General features: G+C 51.7%; 1 protein-coding gene across 1 annotated transcript in view; it reads left to right on the top strand.

Annotated features, from left to right (window-relative positions):
- LOC108553140 (uncharacterized) overlaps nucleotides 1–25,322 on the top strand; it is a 45,976-nt gene that overhangs the window by 10,490 nt on the left and 10,164 nt on the right. The window contains 5 exon segments of the mRNA XM_017907918.1: nucleotides 909–994; nucleotides 1,429–1,484; nucleotides 1,487–1,563; nucleotides 2,077–2,267; nucleotides 22,568–24,398. Of these exon segments, the coding sequence (XP_017763407.1) occupies nucleotides 909–994; nucleotides 1,429–1,484; nucleotides 1,487–1,563; nucleotides 2,077–2,267; nucleotides 22,568–24,398 (2,241 nt within the window).

The raw sequence follows: 25,322 nt of genomic DNA, 5'->3' as shown, positions 1-25,322 counted from the left end.
CCAATCGGTAGCAAGAAAATATATTGCAGAGGTCTTGCCGTAGCAGCTAGCAATTACACAGGAATTTTTTTTTACAGTTGGGACGTTTCGATAGTTTCGCGGAAAGAAGATTGCGCATGCCTTTCACCGCGCCGAAAGATAGCTCGTTTTTACGTAATATCGCGGTAGAAATGCGCTATTACGCATATGGCCATCTCTCTGCCTGTCTCTCTCGATGCAAGGCTGAAATCGAAAGAAATAGGCCGAAAGATAATAGGGCTGCCTTCGAGAAGCGATCATGTGGATAAATGGTTAATCGATGGTGGCTCGATTAAAGCTGATTCCCGTGTCGGTGCACGGTGAGCAGCGCCGAGATAAAGTGGCCGGTCGTTGTGTTGTCTCCATTGTATTCAAACAATTAGTTCCTATTCCGTTGGCATGTACGCCTGGCGTCTATCGAACGTTCTAATCGGGGACATATTCGCGAATGAACGACGTTCGGAACGACTCCACTTGTCCAACGTAAACGACGCGCGAACGAATCGGTCGGCTGACAGGGAAATCGTCACGGGGCTTGCTTATGATATGTGGAATGCAAAGTAAATGAGCGGAGTGAGTGGTGGCCACGATCATGCGCGGCCTTGGATGAGTGCAGCTCGCGTTGTACGCTGCTGTTCCCGTGTATTCCACAGGTTGCGGCCCGAAAACCGTTGCTAGAGTTTTCCTTACTTTCCCTGGTTCCCGTTGGCGCGGTCGCGGTGCCGGGTGTCAAGGAAAGGGCGACGAGAGATAGAAAGAACAGAGAGAGAAAAAAAAAGAGTTCATCGATCGGGAAGTGTCGTCGGGAATCCCTTTGTTTCCGCGAGAAACAGCGGTCGTCCGTCAGAGGCAAGTCAGAGCTGATTGTTTGCTGTTTGCTGTGTGTGCAGATCAACGAGGCGGTCGCGTCCACTAGCGGAGACAGCGCGGGTAAAAATGTGACGAGCAACCAAATTACCGTGACGCTTGCCGACAAGTAAGTGGCATTTCATCCTTGCCATTTCTCCTGCCCCCTCGCGTTAATAGTTTCTGCTCTTTGTTCCACGTTTCCATCGCGCTCGTTTCCCCTCTTTTATTTCCCTCCTTATACGGATTGATCGCGATTCGAAACATCGTTGCGTGTACAATGGCAACTTTTTGCCACGGACAACGGCGCTTTTATTCGGGACGAAAGCTTAACGGTTTCGATTCGATTCGTCTCGGTATCGACGAGGTCGAGCATCACGGTAGAGCGCGAAACGCGAAAACTCGCGGCGCGCCGCAATGGGAAGTACAATTACAGGCCGGATGCGAGAAATTGCGATTGGCGTGATTGATATCCCATTGCGACGCAACCGCGCATACCGTCGTTGCTTTCGTTTTGGCGTTGGTGTGTCGACCAAGGTGGCCTGATCTACGATTCTTTTTCAGGGAACCGAGTACGAATGCCTTCACCACCAAGCTCAGCAACGGTACCATACCTAAGGGTAAGACACGAAGGACATCCGGGAGGCAAAGGACGCGTCTGAGAAGCAGCTCACTTGTCCCGAGGAAAGCAAACTTTTAGTGAGTACAGCCACGCCTGTCTCTCGCGATTTTCGTGCACGTTAGAAATGATAGAAGAATGGCAAAACGAGATATGCACGTTCGCGATCAGGAAGGCGAGGCTATCGCGTACGACGAGGAATAAGCATGTGGCATCGATATTCTTCAATCCTTGAAAGTATTACGACTCGTTGTCCGCTTCTATCTTTGTATCTCGCTGGTAAAAAATGGTTTCTCCTTCGCGACGATTATGTAAACGCGTCCATGCGATTGGTCGAGTGCGAGGTAAACATTTCCCGGAATTGCTATTCGCTGTTCGTCATTCATTCCTGCATAATTAATCGGCGTTGCGAGGACTCCGTGAAAATGAGCAGGAGCATCGTTGCTTGCGATTACTCGCTTCTTTGGTACGGAACGGGAGCTTTTCTCCTCGATTCTTGAAATTTTCGAGCCATTTCCTACGGTACACGCGCGCGGAATGCTATTGGAGCGAGTGTGTAGTTCGCAACGGTGAAACGGTGATTCATTTTTCAGACACCGGTGCAAGGCGGAAGAGTCGGGGAACGACGTGCCAGCAGTCCTTTCCAAAATGGTCAAACAGAAGTGCTGATCGGAGAGCTGGAGGGCGGCCCAAGGTCGCCACGAGGATCCACGTCTTCGGCGGTGAACGACGGCAATTTCCTGAACCCACCGGATGAGCGCGACGATCAGAAGCCCATTTGCAGGTGAGTAGGAAAATCGAGTATCGATCGGTGCATGGGTTTGCTTCTTCCCCAACGAGACCCCGAACTTGGCTGATCGAGAGATCTGCCTCTGCGTCTGTCGCGTTAGCTCAGGTTAGGTTGGTCTAGCACCGTTGTCGGTCTATCAGCATCGCTCACACGGTGTTACACGATTCGGTTCGGTTCGGTGTTCGTCGGTGCCCTTTAATTTTATAGGTCACCGTGGTTTCCACGATCACCGTGGCGAACGTTCCGCGCGAAAAGGAAATCAGCGGCGAGTCGTAGGCGTACACCTCTCTGCGAGTTGCATCGCGTGCAGCTGCACCTACGCAACTGTTACCTTGCCGGTTACGAAGGGAACTCCGCAGGTGACTGTTAGATGTCGCGGTGAACGTGCTGGCGAGCAACGGAGCACCAGGAATCTCCGTTATCGGGAGAAACGAGCTGCGCAGAGGCGTAGACTAGGTAGAGCCGTGATCCGGTCGTTCTAATGGAATCTCGCGGCCGCGTCACGAGCAGGGAGATGAATCGACGCGGAGGAACGCCGCGAGTGAATTTTCTGGCCCCCAGTGGCGCAGTCAGAAGCTCCGCAATTATAATGCAATAAGGATAATAATGCTAACGGAATAACGTAATGCAATATCAGCGTCCATTTCGCAAGCGCGGAGTGCGCGTTTATTAAGCTGCGAGAGATCAAAAGAGAAGCGAGGTAGTCGGATGAGTAATCGCTTTCATCCGACAATTTTATTCCCGTCGTTTGCCGAACAGCTGCTTCCACGAATTTATAATCCATTTTCTCGTTTGATATCGGAGAGCGAGATATCGGAAGCTGAGAAGCTTCTCTAGCCTAGGAAGTCTCGAGACAGTCTGCTGTGGGTCTCACGGTTGCGATTGCTTTTTCCGAAACGAGGTGCGAACTTTTTGATCAAACGCGTGTCCCATGGGTCTCGGTGGTCCATGGAGCGCGAAAGTAATGAATTTGTAGAAAGCTGGGCCAATGAAGCCGAGTAGAGGCCAGCACTCTACGGATCGAATAGACCAGGTCCAATGTAATCTTCGACGTGGCTGGAGCGCCGGCAAAGTGACTCCCATCTCTCTCTTTCTCTCTCTCCCCATAGTCACTTCGCCGGTATTTCACGCTCGTGACACACCCACCGATACGTTGGTATAAGTGCAGCCTAAACAATGCGTTTTCCAGTCCTCGCGATGCAGCGCCTCGCTCTATCCCAGCGTTTCCCAACCTGTCCACGTTGCACCATGCAGTCTTTCAGCAATTTTAATGCTACGCATACGCTTTCCTAGGTTCTTCGTTTTCCAACTCCTCGAGAGTACCAGTCTCTACCGAATGTCTTCCATTCGAATATCTTTCACGAGAAACAGGCCAGAGACGTGCCTCGATTCGCGTCTCGAGGTGCAAATGGCGAAGTGGTAGATGCACAACGTCGTCCGGTATTATGTAACAGTATTTTGTCAAAGTTGGCGTATCGGAAGACGATATTTCGCGAGATTGCGTCGCCCAGGAAAGATTGGGAAACGCTGCCGCGTTGGCTTCGGATTCCTCTGGTCTTCGTTCCTTTTCTCGCTCTTTCTTTCATCGTCTCCTCTCCAGCCTTCTTTTTCCTTCGGTTGTCTTCTTGCGGCCGAACGGTAGAAACGAATGGCGGCACCAGAGTCGCGTCCGACTCTCGTCCCAGTACTGGCGTACACCGCGGGGTTTCCCTCGAACTCTTAATCGAATGGAACCTATATACGTCTATCAGGCAGAACTGCGGGAATTAGCGCTCGGGAAAAAGTATCGAAGGATCCCAGACGGCCAGATCGTATGGAAATTACCTTCTGGTGGAAGACGAAGAGATTCGCGTAAGAAAATTACCTTCGAGTTATTCATAGACGTCGCTGTGGAAGAGTACAGGTGCGAATGAATGCGCCCATTGACATCACGGGCCACTTTTACACGAGAACACAGCGTGAATGGCTCGAAACGAGTGGTTTCGCCTCTCTGGCTGAACGTGCCGACACGAGCCACCGGTTTTAAGGTCGTCCCCGAGAACTGGGCTGCTGGATCACGCGTTTCTCCCTTTTCGGCGTATGCATATGCTCGATTTTCGATACGAATCGCGATCTAGCCGACTCCGTTCCACTTCTTTTCCGCCCGCTGACTGATGGCTTGCTCGTTTTCTCGGTTAAAACCCTTTGAAAGCCCTACAGATTGCGGCCCTCGTTTCCGCGCCGCGAATTTCCTGTTTCGAAAGCTCTCATTTATCAGCCGGACGGATGTTGACGCCTCGCTGGCCGAATACGAACCATGTAACTACCGTCCTTCCTTTTGCCATGCCTGCTGACAATAGCGAGTCCACCGATCGGCCGATCACTCGCGCCGCCATCTTTTCGCGCTCCGACTCGAATCCTTCGCGAACGAGTGAACTTTTGCACGAGGAATTTCCCTCGGTATTTCATCTCTGATCGTCGAATCTCCGTTACCCCTTTTCATCGTGGAATCTCGTACTCGGGATTGGTAGAACCGTGCCTTCGGGAGCTAGGAAGATGCGAGCGATCGGAGAAACTCAACGTGCCGATTCGATTTGCGGGAATTTAATTCCGATCGCGATGCGAGAAACACGTGGACGCGGCTTTCGTTCCTCGAGCAATCTTGTCCCCGTCTGCGCGGCGGAAAAGAAAGACTTTCTCAACGATAAGCACCCCGTGACCGAGTCTTCGGTTCGTGGTCTGGTGTCCGTTAACCGAGCCACGGATATCGATTTGCGCTCACGAAATCGATATCGACGTCCACGTTCACGCTCGGCACTCGTCCCTACTCGTATAACATTTTTTCACGTCGCACTCCGCAGCGGATTTGCATTTGACGGCGCAGCGCGACGAGGCTCCATCGCGTCGCCATAAGCGGACCGCTGTCATTTTTCTTCCTCCTTTTCTTTCTCGCGTGTCACACGTTACCTGCCTTTCTCACCCGTTTCCTTCCTTCGTCGTTTGCCAATCCGTCCACTCGGTCGAGAAATGTCTAGGACCAATTTTAACCGTTTGATTTCCCAAGATCTGAGACTTTCGACACGATCTACTTATTTTGCCTGGTGAGCCTGTTTCTCGCAACCTTTTTCGAACTCGTTTCATCTTTGCGAAACGTGGAAGTTATCGATGGGAAGTACTAGGTCCACGAATCCATGGCGTCGCCCTTCTCTACGAGTATAAAACTCCAGGTACACGTTGTACGCGTTGTACACGCGCATAATGAAGGTTGAGAATGACGAATAGTCGTTGTCTATTCACGCGGATATTTTTCCTCGTGGATAAAAGGCTCTACAAGTACGCTGGAAGGACAGGTCAGCGAGGAGTTTGTCGGAAATGACGGTCCCGTTTGAAATTCAGCCGGAAGGTTGCAACTTAGGGTTAGGAATTAGTCATTCGGCAAATTAGTCATGGCTTTCGTTAACGAGGGAAAGGCAAACAAGTGTAGCGAGCCGAAAATCGAACGCCGTTGCTAGAAGGGTCTAGTGGCGAGGCTAGGTCCGGTTCTCGTGGCCGCTAGCGTTTCGTGGAGGCTCTCCGTGACACAGCCATGGATGGAATACCGATTGCTCACTCTCCCATGGCGTTTCCTGTTCCGACCACGTATCCCGCTTTCAAAATAAAAGCCGCGCAGAAACGGGCAAGGAGAGACGCACGAAAGGGGAGAAAGAAAAAATGGTGGCGAAGGAACGGGAGAAAGGAGGAAGAAGGGGCTGGAATGGCGGAGGCGGGTAATGAGGATGACGGCATTGGCATCGTCGAATCGACGCTGCAAGCCTGCCTCTCCTATTGTTCCCACTCGTATTATGCGCGTCATTCGACGCCTTTTATCCTCTCTCTTCGTCGTCGCGCGAAGATCCGCGTTCGCTCGCGAAATTCCGATCTAGGATATTCCTTTTTAATCATCCCTGGCCCGCGTGGGATTACACACTCGACCCCTCTCCGCGAGCTCCATTAATTCCTTGCACCCGGTGACCTTTATGTCCGTGACATGCACTTGTGCCTGTCGATAAAGTCCGCTCGAAACGGCGAAAACGCGCTCCTCGCGATCGCATCTGGATATCGTCCGCTCGATTAGGAGTCTCCTTTGTAACACAGGCTGGACCGTGATCGGTGTTGCGTTACGGAGGAATTTGACGGACAGAGCCTGATCGTGTCGCGAACGTGCATCGATGATCGCGATAGAGCGACACGGGGACACGAGTACGAGTACGCGTCTGTTATCGGCGTCTATATAACTCGCATGTGTGCCTTTTACGCCATGCATCCGAGGATGTCTCGAGGCCGGGCTTTCCCGCCTCGATTTTCCCTGTTCTCGCCGAGAATGCAATCGTTGCATCCGATAGACGACGACTGGCGCCATACGCTCGTTCCAGCAAGACGGCCATGTTCTTTTCCTGCAATTTCCACCGAATTATCTGCTCGAGTGATAAAGATAACGCGGTTTCTTATCGCGTACTTGCGCGTGTACACCTCGTATTCACCTCGGAATGCCTGAGCGAGTTCGAGGATCCCTCGCCATTGACACCGTTGCGACGAGAACGTCCGTGAAAATATAAATCGTATCGATCTGGAACGATCGTGATTCGCGTCGCGTTCCATCGATCGACTCGCTGGATCTTGCACCGATCCGCGAAACTCTCGCGGCTGGCAGCGTCGTAAAGACATAGAGTTTCTCTCGGTATTTCGATGCGCAGTGCACGCCGATACGCAGCGAGTACCAGCGCTCCTCGAGGGTGTGCACGTCGAGTGCTCGTTCACTGCACTCTCTCACGGGCTGCAGGAAAGTGGTTTGAACCGTTAAAGCGGCGTTTTCGTTCCGGTGCCTCTTCAGCCGGCAACTTGGGAACTCGGAATCGAGTGCTTTCGCGTGTCTCTTCGAAGTTTAATTACCAGCTCTGCGGGATTTATTCCTCGATCCTCCTGTCGAAAGCATAATCCTGTCCATCGCGCTCCGTCCTCGACGCGGCCGTAAATAGACGGCGCTGAGCGTCGTTACCGTATCGGTTCTTGGGTGCTCTCTTAATACGCGTTGATCGATATACGGGCGACGTGTGCGTCACGTGCAGACTATAATCAGCCTGGCTAATTGAATCGCCAAGAACGCTGAAACTTGGCAACTCGCGCCTGGTCGGACACCGTGATCTCTCTCGGTGCATAATCGGGTTACGGAGAAGTTTCACTGCTCGCTGACACGATCAGCTTCAGTCCGGTTGATTCAGAGAGTGGGTCGAGACACTTGGGATGAAGGTAGACGAACGTGTATGTACGCCATTGATGGGAGCTTTATCTTCGATCGAGGGCTCGCAGGTCGTACGCGTACACACTAACGGTCGTTAATCAAACCGATTAATCGAATGTCACGGAACCCGTCCGTCGATGAATTCCACGGCTTAGAGAACGGTACTTAAACGACCTGTACACCGCACAATACTTTCCAATCTTCGGCCATAATGAGCCGCAACAACGCACCACCTGGGAAATGGAGCATTTTATCCGCGTTTCCTCTTCTTTTCTTCGTGCAATTGCACGTGTCCTCTATTCCTGCCGCGCTCTTCGCTGTCGCCAGGCATGGCTGCTCGAGGTTCGCGCTCGGATCGATTAAAAAACGTGGAAAAGGAACGGAGCAATTATGTTTCCGTGGAAAGTCGATCGAATTTCTATTAAATTCTCGCGATATCGGTAAGAAGATTCGCGAATTGATTCGGCGAAAAGCGACCCAGACAATGCGGAGCCTCCGATTCCTTGGGAACGCTAGGATTTCGTTCCTCGACCTTCCAGAAAGGAATCTCGTTGGAAGGAAATGGGTCGAGTGCGTTGGAAGTCTTCTTGCTTCATTTTTTCATTCGATTCGCGTCGATTCCACTTGCAGCGGACGTAATCCCGGGTCGTTTCGATGCCGCTCACGTTCGCGTGAGAGCCACTGACCTATTGTCAAGGTTCGTACGACCATGCTAATTGAAAGTTCATTACGGTGTCCGTCGCTTTATCGTCGCCACGTAAACTCCCCGAGGAGGAGTTTCACGGAGAAAATTGGCAACGTTTAGGGTTTAGGGTCGGTTAGGTCACCTTACGCTCGGCTGCCACAATTTTCCTCGTGTCCGAGGCAATTCGCGAATCCCAAGATGACGAATTACGGAGGGTGTAGCAGGGCGAATCGGGAACGAATGTACCGAGTCTGGTCGTTCACAGAGCGAACCGGACGACGAGAAATCACGTCGGGATTTCCGCCGTTCATAGATCTTTAAACCGCGGCGAACGTCCCTGACGTGAGGAGGTATGCGCGAGTACGTGCTGCGACTGCGATCGTCGTCGCAGAGAGAATCGTAAAAGAATTCGGCGTAGTCGATGACGGACCTTCGATTCCCCTACTCGGTCTCCAGCGATTCAGTCATACGTTCGAGACTCGAGGATCTGATCGAGCCAAAGAACGTCTGATCCTTTTCGACAAAAGTTCCTCTAACTGCTAGGTTCTATCAAGTATGGGAGATTCACCTGATCCCAACAGCGATTCACTCATACTTGGATGGTACTAGTACAGTCGGTCCTAGCGTTCGACTCTCGAGGACCTGATCGAGCCAAAGAACGTGTTTTTACGATCGTTTTCGACGAAAGTTCCGCTAACTGCGTCTACGCTCTGTTAGGTATTGGAAGATTCGCCTGATCCCAAAGTGATTCACGAGGATTCGAGCCTGTTATACGTCCTTATAATGTCCGTGCGGCCTTTTGAATAGAATAGTTACGAGGAAAGCCGACTGCTTACCTGCGAGTGTTTACTCGTACCTGATGTCATTGTGATATTCCCCTAACCCAGAGTCCCCCGAATTTCTGACCGCCAGACGCGAAACCTTAAGCGCGTTTCACGCTTCCTATCACCTGATCTTCCGTGTTTCGAAACAGATATATTTTATCGGCTTACTCGATTTCTCAACGTCGAGTCGATTCCCTAAACTGTAGATAGGAAGCAAAGAACTTTCACGATTTGTTCCGTGGGATCGGTTAACGCGTCCAACCGAAAGACCAGTAGTTTGTAGCACAGATGAGTCGAGATTCGAACAGGAATTATGAGAAACAGGCATTGTGGACGAGGTCGTATAGAGTTGGCCGAGGTGGGCTGAACGTGTAAAGTCAAAGGATCCCTCTAAGCGGTGTGGAACAGGCTTTAGGAGTCGGTAGACACTTTGGGTTAGCTGGAGCTCCAGGTAGGGTGCATCCACCGCGTGTACACCTGCGTTTCCTGTCGGTCGAATCGCAGGGGCGCGCACCTGACGACCGGAAGCCTATCGTCCCTCAACGAGCCCCGAATTCGCCCTCGTTCCTCGAGCAAACACGAATTTTCCCTGCCTATAGAGCTCCAGGAAAATCGAAGAGACACGCGTACTATAGCTATACCTGTGGATCGAGATGACGCCGGTAGTCACGTCACGAATTTCGCTCTCTAAGGAACTCGAAGCCTATCAACGAAGATTCCTCGCGTTGGAATAGAGACATGTCCCCGTTTCGCGGTTCGTTTTTATGGTACCCGATTCTAGAGGAGGTCGATCGGTCGCCATGGGTTTTTATTCGTCGCGGCTGACTCATCGATGGGGTTCGGTCTCTATCGCGTGCACGATTGATCAGGCTGCTTGTTCTGTCAGGTGTGCACCGCGTGTTCCAGGCACACAGGCTGTCCGATTGGCCACGTGTATGCAAACTGCTCGCTTATCGCGACAGCTCGATAGACACCGAAAACTTGGGGAAGCCAGGGTGGATTCGCTTAGGGTTTTTAAAATACGCTCTCGCGACGCTCTCGGCTGTTGAAGCAGAGGCGAGTTTAAAGAGGCTACGAACACAGGCTTAGGCGAAAGATAGGCACGTCGGTCGTATGCACACAGAAGGAACGAGAAGCGAGATAAGTGTTCGATATCAGGTGGCGAGAACGATAAAGCACATTCCAGGCCACAGTTCTCATGCTGCACGTCGGCCGTGTGTCGTGTCAACAATTTTCGTCCCGTGTCCACCGGTGTTTTTCACGCGGTTGTTCACCCGGTGCTTATCAGGGGGCTGCTCGGCGCCCGTTTTCCCGAGCCAGGACCCCGGCCATGCGGCCAGACCAAGGATGATCGACGTGAACTGGATAACTTGCGACTCTTGCAGAGCCTGCTGGCTCTGCGTCGTTCACAGATTGGGCATCCCGGCGGTTTTTTGCAGGTAAAGGAATGTCTCGAGCTAGTAGAATTCCTCGCGTGCCTCGTCACCGTGTTCAACCGTGTAAGGTTGAACATCGCGAGGCTCTTTTAAACCGATTCCACTCTTCGACGTCGTCGCGAACATGACACGTGAACAATAACGCGCTCGTTTCTGGCCGATCACAGCGTTCCGCTTTCGTTATCCGCGAGTTTCGGTGAAGAGGACGAGGTAGCCGAAAGGGAACGTCTATTTCCGAAGCTTCTGCTAATACGCGAATAGTGCCAAGGGCAAGCGAGCATACGCTGCTCCGGTCATTCCAATTTTCTCTTTCACGCGCCTCCAGCTGCTATCGCGAGGTTTCGTGCCCACGATACGAGCAGGCTATTCTCGTCCAATCGTAAGAGGACAGGTCTCGAGACGAGGATCGCCGCGAATCGAAAGTGTGCTAGAACCACGGAAGCTTCGGCTGGAAGTCTCTGGATTGCGTCAGTTGGCTCGCAATCGCGATCCCCGAGCCGAGTGACTGGAATTCGCCTGTGAACGAGGAACCCGGTGGTTATCTATGATCGACCGAGCGTCCTTTGCTCTTTCACGACTGGCAGATATAGCTAGTGCGAGGGAAAACCAGTCCCGAAAGGCTCGTCTCTTCGGGAACGCTGTTTCCTGCGAGGAAATTCGATCGGTCGACCACTTTGTTCGGCTTTTGCGCGAGCAACGTTCGTTTACCTCGAGTCGACTGCAGTCCGAGATATCTTCGCGATATCGTGGATAAATTTGATCACCATTGTCGTTCCTTTGTCCCATTATCACAATGTTTCATCCGCGGTTTTTCTTCGCGTTTTCTTTACTTTTCCGCTCGATACTCGCTCGAAAATGTGCCGCTCATCCTGTGACACTCGATCGTGCAGTCTGGGATTTAATCTATAACCGCGAGCTTAATTGTCCGACTATTAACCGAGTAATTGAAATCCTGGGTATAGTAACGAAGAGAATTTCTCGGTGTAATTACTGCTTTTTAGAACGATTTCGAAACGACTTCGAGAGATCCAGATGATTCAGTTAATCCGATGATAATGACGTTTCTTCGTTAATAAGGAAGAGTTGACAAATAGGAATTTATAGATTAGGTATTGCGAGGACTATATCAGATAAAGCGTTTAAGGTGTGTTCTAGATTTGTAATAAATTTCCTAGGTGCTTTTGGGGATTTTTTTTTTTAAGGAACCATGAAGACATTGTATCGGGATTTATGGCATGGTTTTAATCTATATTTAAGGAGTATTCGATATTTTTTTTAAGAAAAAATATTGAAAATTGCCAATGATATAGCTAGTTTAGTAGTGCCCCTGCGATTGAACATGCTTACACGATTGCCACTATTCCGGCCGCCTTTTTAGTTACTAACTATGCTCATCATGCGACTTATTTTTTTTTAAGAAAAAATATTGAAAATTGCCGAAGATATAACTAGTTTAGTAGTGCCCCTGCGATTGAACATGCTTACACGATTGTCACTATTCCGGCCGCCTTTTTAGTTACTAGCTATACTCATCATGCGATCATAGTTCTATTTCACGCGTTTCAGCGTGCACGAAATTCGAGGAATTTCAGAAATTTTTATCCAATCCTATCCTGGATAGAATAGGTGTATAAGTTAGCCAGAATGAAACGAGACCTCAACGAGTAATTGCTCGCAATTAAATCGCAGTGCGATCGTTAATCGAGTAAGATGATCTCCATAGTTTTAAGGATAAACGCTAGTTTCCGCCAGGATTTCAGAGGAATCTCTCCTATTCGTTTAACTCGACTGCGAAATGTACGATCGACGTGTTTGTCATGAAAGATGGATAAAGAGAAATCCAACGTCTCGAAGAAAATGGAATTTTGCTTCAGAGGGCAGAACCTGGAAAGTGAAAATACAGCGGGTAAGTCTTGTTCGTCCGTTTCGAATGAAAGAGTTTTCTTCTCGGAGATGATTTCTCGAGTAGCCGGAACTAAAGGAGCTGTCTTCCTCTCCTCCGTTCTCTCATTGTCCCTTGTAAACCGTCGAATAGCCAGGGACAACGGGGAGGAAGTCTGGCTCGCAGACTGGCCACTCAAGGGCGGAAAATAAAGGAAAGCCTGGAAGACTTTCGGCCGGCGATTTCTGTAACTGGGATCTGGTTTCGTTGGGAATCAGCCCGCGGGACATCGGCGAAGGCATTGTTTTCTTCGTGAAATACCAAAGCGAATCTCGTGGCTCGGTGCTCGTGTACACGTGTTACACGATGGCTGAAATCCAGCGATTAGTCGCTGCGGCTTTCTCCGTTGCAGCCCGGTAAGACATGTCGTTCATAAACGAGCGTACATCGTGCACCGATGTTCCCCTCGTGTCTCTTGTCTCGGGCAATCGTTGCCTCCAGCGGTTGCAGTTTTCTCAGAGAATCGGCCAGAGTGTGGAACGAAAATATCGGAATATCCTGTCGTAATCGAAATTTCGCGCGTGTTACGTCCCGTGCTCGTTATTTACTTCTGTTAGAGAATTTTAATTGACACGATCCGAGTGTACTGTACTCGAAGTAGGCATCGCAGATCGATGGCTTAGCGGTTGCAGTTTTGTCAGAGAATCGGCTAGGAAGCATTTGTGATCGTTAAACGAGTACGGAATGAAAATATCCTGCCCTATTCGAAATTTCGTGTGTCTTATGTCACGTGTTCGTTATTTATTTCCGTCAGAGCATTTTAATTTACATCACCCGAGTGTACTATACCCGGAGTGGGCATTAGAGATCGATAGCTTTAGCGTTAATCCTCGGTCGGTCTGAGCGCTCGGATTGGAGAGCTTCGACAGCCTTATTGTGTTCTCGCCGGGATTTCATAGGTGGAAACCGGAGTTTCAGGTGTGCATCGAGGACGGACAGGAATTTCGTGTTAATTCCGCGAGTAATTACGCGCGGCTGCGTTATCGCTCATCCCAATTCGGCCTCGCAACTGCGTTTTTCTACGCGTCGGTTACGCAATCGTTTCGTAATGATGCGGTCGAGTTAATTCGCGCGCGTGTTCGCGTGGAAATCCATCGATCGAGGCTGGCGAGCTGGTCGAATGTTCGAAATTCACGTAACGGTCGGAAAACGGCGTGGAACGCGGTGGAAACCGAATGCTTTGTCCGGTAACGAGCCGATTACGTAAAGATCGCCTAGCTGCCACGCGAGAACCATCGCATCGCGGTTGTATAATCGAGCTGCGCGATTAAAATGGACGCCTGCGTGCGGAAAATCCTGCCGGACGCTCTTGAAAGCTGAGGCCACGCGTTTAGTGCGATCGAGCAAAGTGGGACGAGCTATGTGCGATCTTTAAATTCTAAAAAATCGCTGAAAAATAGACTGCCAAATCGGAAGTGAAACGTCGAAGAGCATCCGATCCTTTCCGAGTAGGATAGTAGGTCGCGATTCGAACGTCTCGCAGTTATGCATTTCCTGTCCACGATCTCTCCGCGAACCTGCACTCTTCCTTTCCCGGTCTTTCCACATTTTTCCCATTTTTCCTCCTATTTTTCCTCCCATTTGTCGTCGATCTTCCCCTGAAAACCGAATGCAAAAGCCCTGTCTTCCGGTGCAGTGGACCAAAACACTCAGGGAGACTTGTCTCTCGTTGTCCGATGCCATTCTCTATTCCCTTTGTCACCGCGAATAACACCCGACCAATTGGGAAGCTGCTTCGGCGACCATTTTATGAACACCACCGGTTAAATCGTAGTCTTTATCATCCAAATATGTCAGTCTCTCCGAGCCCCATTTTAATTTCGAATGAATCAAAAGCATCGTCGATGGAATAAGCCCATACGTATCGGAGTAAAGATCGGAAACTAGGCTACGAGAATCTTCTCTCTGCTCACCGAGTATAGCTACTGAAAATCGACCGGGAATTTTCTTGCGTTCCCGATGACAAATTCGGGAATATCGCGAGTAGTTCGCGAGTAGCTCGGGAGTGAAGTCGAGACAGAGACAAAGTTCCTCGGACGCGTTTCTGGCCGTGCGCGAGCTGGCGCGAGGACCGAGAGACTTCAATGCTAGGCTACGTGATCTCCGGAACGCAGGAGCGACGACACCGAGCGAGAAGGAGAAAGGGAGAGCGAGACGGAGGCGGACTGGGAGTGCTCGAGTGGGAGAGAGAGAGAAGACGTCTGTAGCCAGACGAAGAAGAGGAAGAAGAGCGGCCTGCGAACGGCCCTGTTTGCGAGGAAAGGTGATAACGCGGTAAACGGAAAATGGCGGGAAGGAGGGGAATGGCCGGGGGAAAGTGGAATTTACGACGAAAAGTCGGCGAAGGAGGGAAATACCGAGAAGCTAGTCAATTACGACGGGCGATTAGCAGCCCGGGGAAAAGGATTCTCGCGCTATCGGTGCATTCCGTCCTTATCTACGCGTCACGAGGCTGGGAAGGGGGCGTGCTGCGAGTCGCGCGGGAATTTTGAAACGAGCGAAAGGTGGACAGCGAGGAGGATGATAAGGGAAACAGGTGGGAAAAGCGATATCATCGAGTTGATTGCACGATTCCGTGGAACTATCCGGCGATAAAGGTCCGTCCTACCGTGTCTCTGGCGTTTTCGCGAGGGAAGAGCGAGCGGAGAAGGAGTGAGAGAGAGGAGAATGGAAAAAATAAAAGGCGAGCCGGAATTTCGTGGGACGAACAAAGAGCGCGGCATCGGGCGGGAAGGAAAGGGTGGAAGACGAAGCGGAGACGAAGCGGAGACGAAGCGGAGACGAAGAAAGGCGTACGGTATATAAAGAAGACTCGGTGGAAAGAAGAAAGGAGAGAGTAGCCATGGCACGGTCGCTTTGGAAAAAGTGAGAAACGACGCTTGGGGGACCGTCGGGGGGATATGAAAGAGGCAGGTTGGAGGGAGGCAAGGTAGGAACGCGCAGCTGAAAAGTGGTGGTGACCGGACGAGGAGGAAGGGCGGGAGAGGTGACGTTGAGGGAATGGTAAAGAGGTTGAGGGAGGCGGGGAAGGAAAGACAAAGAGAGACGGAGAGAGGCCGATGAAGAGAGTAAGAAGCAGAGGGAGAGAGAGAGAAAGAGAGAGAGAGAGAGAGAGAGCCAGAGAAGGGGACACCGGCTTGCCTCGGTCGGAGTAAAGCGAAGCCAACAAACTCACGTCAGTTCGAAGCTGGAGGGATGCCAGCGTTCCTCGTGCGTTCTTCCATGATATTGTGTCACGTCTCGTGTACTCGGATATTTACCGCCCCTTTCGATCACCGGGCGCAGCCAGTCTAGGGACCATAGTCGACCTTGAAACACGCGAACCCGTCCGCGACTTTCGGTGAACGGAGCAGTGCATTTCCGCGGTGGTTCCATGGTGCCGTACGGCTCCCGATCGGTCCTCAATCCGCGATCATCTTGGTAGGAGAATCGTGCTCGCACGAAGAAAGCCGGAGTACCACTCGTGTCGGATTCCAGACAGCGGGGACCATCGATCGTTGGTCGAAAAACTTCCCAGCACGAAAGATTCCGGTTCTCGGTGAAACTGGACAGGCGTTCGTCGGACATCGTACTTGGTTTCCTTTCCCCTCTCTCATACTCTCTCTCCTTCTCTCTCTTTCTCTCTCTCTCTCTCTCTCTCTCTCTCTTTCTCTTTCTCCCTTTTCTCGTCTCTCTTTCTTCGTTCAACCGAGAATTTCCGGTCACCACTGTCGTCGGACACCGTTGTTCGAGTCTGTAGGAGCCATCTATGCGAAACAGCGAGAGAAGAGAGGTGAAAATCCAGAGGCTTCGACCTTGGTAGCGTGGTACGCGCAGTTGGGTGCAGCATCGAAGAGGAGCACACGGAGAAAGTGGAGGATCGAGACGCGACTGGCGAATGCGAATTTACAGCGCGTACGATCGAGTTCCTTAATCGTTGCCCGAAGGGAGAGAACGGGCAAGGGTGGTGTGCGAGTCGGAGAGAGGGTAACGAAAAGCGTCGGTTTTCCCCCTCGGATGATATGAGCCGGGCGCAATTAAAGCGGTTAACGGAGTCGGGAATACCTGTCCGGCGGCGGGCCAAAACCGGTACGAGCGTTCTCCATACGATATAGTGCGCTCTGCCGCCTCCTCCTCCGCCTCTTCCTCCTTCTTCTCCTCCTCCTCTTCCTCCTCCTCCTTCCTCGTGGCCGCTGCTGTTGCTGCTGCTGCTGCTGCTGCTGCTGGTGCTGCTGCTGCTGGTGCTGGTGCTGCTGTGGTGCCGCGGTGCTGCATGCAGCCTTCAAAAGGTGCATACACCTTCGCCGGCCAGCAGCGAGTCTGCGCTTCTTCGTGCCACGCGTGCTTCTCCTTCTTTCTTCCTTCGCCCGCTCTTCGTTCCGCGTCTCGTTTCTTTCTCACCCGTGTCCCTCGCGCCGCGACGAACATGGACGCGGCGGCGTCCACCGTGTGATATACCCTTTCTCCGAGGATCCCGGTCTGCTTGGATCACCGGACTGTTAATTGTCAGAGAGGTATCGTAGTCGTCGAGTGCTCTCGCGGATCGTTGGGTGTTTCGCCGACAGTGCGTAACCGGAGCAAAGAGTGGTCGGTGCGGGTCGACGTGGAGAGGGGTCTGGATAGGCAAGCTGATCTACGAGGTGAAATATCTGTGCGTGGAGTGCGAACCGAGGGCGGTGGGAATGTTGCAAAGGGCGGGAACAGGGAGGTGATAGACCTACCAGAGGAACGATCGCGAAGAAGAGGAAGAAGAGGAAGGAATCGTAGGAGAGAATGAAAGTGGACGGATGAGAGAAGAGGAGTTAGGGAGAGGAAAGGAGGAAAATGGAAGGTCTCGAGATTATAGCGAGCCATTGAGATTCTTAGCTCGTTCGTTAGTTGGGCACACCGCGAGCTGCGAGAGTCGTCCGTCCATGAGGTTTGAACGAAGGACGAATCGTTGAGAAGCCACGCCATGAGAATCCTCAAAACGCTACACTGGTAGGTTCCAACGTCGTTGACTGCTCTTCGCGCGGTCTTTCCACTCTACTCTACCACCTATCGTCGTCGTGCGCGCACACCTTTCTTATTTCCACGCGGCTCGCTTTTATTGCTCAGCCTCGGTTTTAAAGCGATTTCGCTGTTCGCCCGTAAAGCCGTTCGTTAATCCCACTCTGCGTCGCCGAGCTTGTTCAGGTTCCTCTTTGTATGGAAATTAATTCGAAGAAACGGCGAGCGCACCGTGAAACCGATCGTTTCCCCTTTATTTCCAACCTCGTTCGCCGGAAGTTAAAAAGGTGTCTATGAAGCATCCTGCGATAGATTCGACCTCGCGAGTATCGCGCACAGACAACACCGTGGATTTCGCGTGGTTTTGCCTAAAAGTGGATCGCCACGGACACACTCTAGGTCAGCGTGTCGAAGTCGTAAAAGGTTCAGGCATGCGATAATGCCCATTTGTACGACGTTCGTCTGGCCGTTACTGCGAAAATACGAGTACTAGGTATTTGCGAAGCCCGTCGTTAACGAGTATGAATAGACGGGCAACGGTACCCGCAGAGAGGTAGGTATAATTCGTCGTTCTAGTCGAACGAGCTTCTAAGCCTGCGCACTGGAATGGCGCTTAAACTTTGACACCGCGGAACGATCCGTGGAATTCCCGGAGAAATCGCGGTTCTTCCGTGAGACATTCCTTCGGGGACCAAAGAGAGAGGATTGGGTAATCGGTGGGAAAAGTCTGGGACAACGCTCGATAGTGGGTTTCTGCAGCCCTGGTTACCTGGCCGCCTCCGCAGGTATCGTTAAGCCAGGGCCGCATTTCAGCGATCGCGTGGAATACTCGGCGCATGCAACGCGTACGGCCGATGACGTTTGGCATTCCGATTTTTCCCTGCCAGTCGGAATTCCACGCCGAGAGAAGCTTCCCACGTTGGAAAAACTTCCGCTCCGAATGCACGCGAACGAACCGGTCGTTTCTTCGGCGATCGAACGCCGCGAGTTCCTGCTTTTACTCACTTCCACGAGCATGCTCGTAAACGGGAAAGGCGTTGCGAATATTGTGCATCGCCGGTTGCCTACACGAGGGAAGATTTCACGGGAGATTGGTGGTATCGTTCGGATCTCTTGGCTTTTCTTCGATCCCTCGTTCGAACGACCGCCATCGCGGCGCCGCGATTAAGCGGCCTGGCTTTTGCGGGTTAACGAGCACCGTCAATTTTCAAGGACCTCCGTCGACTCGGGGTCCCGAGATACGAAGGGAATGGAGTCGTCTAGCTTTTCCGTAGACGCGGTTAGGTCGGAGGTCTCGGAGCCAAGTCGTAAGGCAAGATGGAACGGTTTTAGCGAATTCCTTGCAAGAAGAAGACGGCCGAAGAGAGTTCGGGTGCTGAAGAGGCGCAACGCGATTAGGTCTGTCCAGCTTTGAACCTCTCGGATGACGGGGTACTTCGTGGAACGGTCCCAGACGAAAACCATGCCTCCCTTTAGGATAAAAGGCCCTAAGTATACTCCAAAAGCCGGCCTTTTTCGAGAATTATCCGTATCTCGATGAGTAACCCGAGTGTTCTTACAGGACAGGCAAGTTTCTGCCAAAACTATTACGGTTCACCCTATTTCGCGGTATCACGTAGAATTATCGGGGATACGTCGTTTCCGCGAGAAACGAGTGCGAGAAAATGGCGCAGATCGGGAAGAGAAGTGAAGCTTCGATCGTTTTTCCTGGAAGTACCCCGTCGAATCGACTAGTGTGCTCGTGTGTTCCCTTTTAAGAGTAATCCCTATTAAAAGCGTAGCCACCGACTAGCCTAGATATCGTGTTTTCCTGCTTTAGACGGAGCCGTAGAGAGAGCTGGTCGAGTTTCCCATCGCCAAGTAGCCACGTAGATAGATGCACGTACACGCTCCGTACACACTATGTGTCACCCAATACGTTTTTATCTTTTTGTCGTTCCGTCTACCAGAGCACGTTCGATCGTAGTCCTCCATCGTCGTCCCTTGCTCCTTCTTAAAGCGTCCTTGATCAACCGTAACGCGATACACTCTCTGTGTACGGTATGATGAATCGCCATCTCGGAAAAATCCACCGTTTCCTACGATGATAGACCGCGTAACGCCCTGTGTTACATCGGCTGGCATTCAGTTGTAGTCTGGGTAGTCACCTGTGCAACCGTAAACACCGTTCTCGTCGTAGACCTAGTCGAATATTACTTTTTCGTAGTGAATGAGACACGAAGGGATTTGCAAAGAATTTGCAAGGGTGGAGACGACGCAGTTCGATCGGGTATAGCAGACGCAGGCGGACAGTCGAGGAGCGATTTCCTTGGAACGGTCCTTTGAAAAGAGGCACGGAGAAAGCACGTGAACTCGTTTACGTACGACTGCGGCGCGCACATGGCTCACCAGGGTATTGCGTGCGCGTTTTCTGTCGCTTTTGTCCTGCCGTTATTGTCTCGGTTCTCCACGGTGCAGCCCGTGAATTCACGTGGCCGCCACTTAGGTACGAGCGCAATGCCGTCGCGCCTCTTGTTCTTTGCTCCCTTCCGTTGCCCTTGTAACTGGATCCACGGCGAGAAAAGAGGCAAAAGAAAGAAGGGAAAAAATCGTATTCAATCCCCTGTTTCGCGATCGTGTTCCTCGAATTCGTTCCTACCTACTTACCCTTCCGTTCGGCTGAAGGGCTAGCCCGGGAAACGAGATCTCGTTAAACCACGCAGCTCTGTCGGTTCTCTCGCGGCTGTTAACGGTTAGGCGATATTCCTTTGTACAGTGTCGCAATAATTGCGGTATTCCGTTGTCACCGAGCTCCACTTGATATCTCAACGCGAGAAGTTAACAAGCCGGTGCTTGGAAAACTGCGCAAAGAATAACGAGGTTTAAATGGCGGAACCGAAAAGGGATGGAAGGTAGAGAAATTTGTTTCAAGAGACTCACCGAGGGAGGAAATTGGAGGACGGAAGTATCGTTAAACAAACTACTCTTCTCTTTCGCGTTCTTCCCCGATGTCGAATAAACGAGCAAAGTTCTGCGAACGGAAGGTGAAATTCCGTTGGTCTCGGCAGCGTGAAAACGGGCGGAGGCGCGGTAATAACCGGCGTGGAAGGGACGAAGAGAGGTTAAGGTCCGATTTCAAAGACTTTCGGGATCGTAGGAACAGTGGAATCGTGGAACAGGAGGAAATTCAGTCGGCCAGGAATCGCGGCGAAGTGGCTGTAATTGCAACGGCCGAACAATCGAGAGGCCGATCGAATGGCCGCGTGCCTACTCGATATTCGGCTGAAATTTCTAACGCGTTATTCACGCCGTTCTCATTCGACCGGTAATAGCTGAGGCACGAATGCCAGGCCACCACGGTGGGAGAACATTCTCGCGAATTTTCTAAGCTCGCTTGCAAATTCTTATTCTCTCTTTTTCGCTCTTATGATTCCCATTGACCGTTCTCAGTGTCGGCAGCCGAATTTCCTTCGTGTATCGCGCATTTCCGAATTTCGATGAAGCCTAGCATCAGGGGAAATGGCGTAGAAAAGTATTCCAGCATAATTGAGATATTTGGAACGACGTAGTATGTACAATAAGAAGAAATATCGGTGAAATTAGGAAATAACGATAATATACGCGTTGGAGATGTAGACCGTGGTGGCGTTAGTGAGTTAAGTGGGAAATCGTCTTAGGACGAATCAGTGCGATATTAAAACGTTGTATTAGCGATACTTTGCACTGATTTTGTGCATTACTCGTACAGTGTTCGCATGATTCACCCATACTACGTGTTCATGATAATCGTATCGCAAATGCTATGCGACAGTTGAATTATTTTCGTATCTACGCGTATAAACGTTCGAATACTCGGTTGTATGAGCGTGTATAGCTGTTGTTTCGAATCGGATACAGCGTTACGTGAAGGTGACGGCGTCGTCCGTTGTAAATGTCAATATATCCGGAGGATCGTGGCGGAACTCGCGGAATATACACGGTCAGCGAGTGGGCTTTGTAATTATCATGTATTACGTGTACAAGGGGGTGAAATTGAAAGGAACTTCCCTCGCCCCAGAGCCAGTGTCGCGTAAATTTCCACTTTTACGGAGATCCTTTTCGCGCAGGTTCGACACGCGCCAGTACCGTCCGCAAGTTTCATCTTTTTATAATGCCTTTGGCGTCGGTTTTTTCCAAAGGCCTCCTTTAACGTTCACATGGTGAAACGGCGGTCGAGAAAACGTGCGATCTTGCTGCTTTTATTTCGACGAGATGGACGTTAATCGTGTGACGCGTTGATTCCTCGTGTCGTTCACCAGATCGACGTCGCGAAGGAAAACGAAAGGACGATGAGGTGGCAATTACGTCGAACGGAGGTTTAGAAAGGTTTAGACACGAAGCTCGTCTGTCTCGAGATGTACCGCAAGATGTATCGGCAGAGGGAGTTGGGTTGCAAGGAGAAGGTGTGGATTTTAGGTTTAAATTATCATTATACGCCGGTAAGTGGCAGTAATTTCAGTTGACCTCGATCGCGTGCAAGAAACGCGTTCGGGCAACTCGTTATCTTCTCTCTCGGTTAATTCCTTTCTTCCGTAGTTTACATACAGCCCCGTTCCGTACGTGGATGAAGCGCGTTCCCATAAAAGTTGATCGGGGCACCGCTTTTCCAGTAATTTGCTTTGCCCCGTTGCTACCCCGAGGTATTTCTCGTTGCTAAACAACACGCCCAGGTATACCCCGGTATTTGCTCTCCCTTTTCTTTCTCTTTACACCCAAACACACCGTGTATTCTTCTCCTCCCTTTTTATCTCTCTCTTTCACTCTTGTACTAATTCTCGCGTCCTTTACACCCAGCGTTTCGCGTACGATACGCAGCTTGGAACACGCGTGGACGGGTGAGCATAAATTGGAACGCTTCTTACGTAGCGGCATTAGCCAAGTCGCAAAGTACAAAAGATCGACATCGAGTCCGGTGTAAATTCGTGTCAACCACTTCTCGGGGACGGTGTTCCAAGCGGTACTGCGCCACTTTGTTCCGTAAGTAGCGCGAGTGGGACGCTGATGAATAGAGAGAACAGCGTTCCTGACTCGCGAAGAAGCGGGACGAAAAAGAGTGTACAGCAGGGTAAAAAGAAAAGAAAGAGGAAGAAGGGGGTGGTGGTGCACTGAAGTGGCATCGAAAATCGTTAAAAAAGTGACCGTTTTGTTATCCGTGTGTCGGCAGGTCCCGAAGGCGTAGCGGCAGTGGCGTGACGGACATACACTCGCAACAGCAACAGCAGCAGCAGCAGCAGCAGCTGCAGGAGAACAACAACAGCAGCTCGCGGGACGCGAAGAAGCCGCAGGAGGGACTGGGTCCCGATGAGATGTGGGCCCCTGGCGGGCTAGGGCCTCACCGGGAATTACCAGTCGACGTGCCCGACACCCTTCTACAGAAGGCCTACCCCAACAAGGTAAAGAACTGCTCGTCCGATTATCGGAACGAGCTTCGTGGTCCCCGTAGCGCTAGCGACCTCGACCTCTCCCTAAACCTTAAAAACAACGACACCCTTAAATCACCGCAACGCATCAACAACGCCGACGATCGCCACGTTAGAATCGTGTCGTCCGTCGATTCCACGGACGTCACCGATGCGACCGGCAGGCCGTGCATTCGGAACGGTCAGCCGCCGATGCTCAAGATCGAGCTGAAGATCGAGTCGGAGAACCTCGAGGACGAGGACGAGTGCGACAGAGAGAAGAAAGACGCCGGTAAAGAGGCGGATAACGACAAGTATAGAAACCGAAGTCCGTCTACTCTGGGCTCGCCGGACTTCAAGAGTCCCTTCAAGGATTTCGAGGAAGACGAGGAGGACGAGGGCGTGAACGAGGACACTAGCGGACAGAAGGAGTCCAGTGTAGACCTCGACGTCGAGGAGGATTATCCTTTCGCGAAAGAAGACTACCCGACCATGCTGAAGACTTGCAGCGACGACTCTGCCAGTCCGAGAAGCTCCTCCGGGAGATCGGACAGCACTGCTCCATTGGACAGTAGTCTGGTGTTGAGACACGCGAAAAATCGCGAGAAAAACTCGCCCACTTACGACGCCAGGAGAATAGATCTCGGTTCTCCATGTAGACCGGTGGTTCCGGAGATCAAAGTGGCGCCTCTGTTCACTCGAACCAGGGACACCACGTCGTTTGACAATCCGGCGTACGGACTCGCCGATCTTCAAGACTTGCAAGGACTCTTGATGAGATCCGACGAGGTGTCCGATCTGACCAGGCTGATCGACGAGCAGTGCACGATCCCCAGGATCCCCCGAGAGCAGGAGCGCGTGTCCCCGCCTCGTTCCAAGGATCAACATCAACACCAACATCAGCATCAGCATCAACATCAGCGTGCAACCGAATTGCTCAAGTCGGAAGCTACTACTCCGTCGAGCAAATGCGGGAAGAATACCAAGTCCAGGCGACAGATGGACGACAGGTCGAAGCAGAAGGCGAAGACGAGAAGCCTGGACGTGGAAGAGCTGATACGTCACGGATCGAGCGACGACCTAGTGGGTATAGAGTCCGGCAGTAGCCTCTCCTCGTCCTCGAGGCAGCGACCCAAGAAGAAGAGGCACCAACAGATCTCCAGTGGCTACTCGACCCTGAGGAGCGACGCGTCGACCGATCTCGAGCACGTGGATCGTAGCTTTCTGGTGGTCGGCGGCAAAACCTACCGCGAGGTGGCCGTCGACTGTCCACCCGATTTCGTCCCCGTAACCAAGTGCCACCCTGTCTATCCACCGCCGAACAGGACTCCCGGCAACAGCAAGCACAACACCCTAGAGCCGAAACGGGAGCGTAACGGGACTGTTGGCAGGGATAACAATAGCGTGGTAGCCGGGGTGGTAGGGGACGACGGGAGCGTGTGCACAACGAGCACCACGATCGTAGCCTCTCCCTGCGTTCACTCGCACGATCTTAGTAGCTTCACGACGCTACCGAGCGGCGACGAAACCGCTACGGAGAACGTAGTTGCTAGGTCATCCCGTACGCTAGACAGAAAACACGACTCCTCCAAGAAGGTAAGGTCTAAAGTCAAGAGTTTGCTTTTCGACAGCTTCTTCTCTATCGTGCACCACGAGTCACGACAGCAACCACGCAAAAGCACGCTTCTTCACGCTTCCGCTACCAGCACCGCCACCCACGACTCCTCTGACAATTGCTCTAACGCGTTTCTATCTTGCTCTAACAACCACCAGTCCCGAAGCTCCATCTTCGTCTCGCCGTCGCCGAATTTCTCCGCCGATAAGGAAGGGATTGTCCTTCCGAACGGTAGCTCCTTCTCGATGTCCCCTCGCGAGTGCTCTGCCTCTGCGGAGAATCTGCTCGCCCGCAAGAATCTTCAAGTACGTTTCTCCTGCGATCTAACGTCCGACTTTTCTACCAAGAGTCCTTGCACCATCGTTTTCCCGAATCGATTCGAAGAAAACGTCGAAGAGAGAGGCCATCTCTCTGCGCATTTCTTCCACGACGATCCGTTTACCGACGAATCGGAACCGTGCAAAATCGTCCAAAGCACTCCGAAACGTTTATCGTTCGTGCGAGAAACCGATCAAAATTGTCGCAATTCGTTGCGCGAATTTTCCCGCGATAAGTGTCGCTCGTACGACTTCGAGAGTTCCAAGTCTTGGAGAAATGAGAGCGACGAAGAATTCCTCGCGTTCGACGACTCTCCCAATACGCAGAACCAGACCAATTCGCGATTGTCTCTCGAATACAAGCGGTCTAGGCTTCTAGACGATTGCAACTCCTTGCGAATGCGAGCGAAACAAGACGCGTCGAAGAGCGAGTCGGAATTGTCCGATGTTCGCCTCGATATCGTCGTTCCTGTGCAATGGCGGTCCGATTCGAATTTACTTTCGCGATCAGACTCGTGGCGAACGCCTCCCAAAGAAGGCCGAATCGAGCAACGCGACTCTGATTTACACGAGTCGAAGCAGGGAATG

The sequence above is a fragment of the Eufriesea mexicana genome, unplaced genomic scaffold (assembly GCF_001483705.2).
Source record: "Eufriesea mexicana isolate 0111107269 unplaced genomic scaffold, ASM148370v2 scaffold9443, whole genome shotgun sequence".
Classification (NCBI taxonomy): Eukaryota; Metazoa; Arthropoda; class Insecta; order Hymenoptera; family Apidae; genus Eufriesea; species Eufriesea mexicana.
The sequence above is the reverse complement of the archived record's forward strand: the minus strand, read 5'-3'. Positions and strand labels throughout refer to the sequence as shown.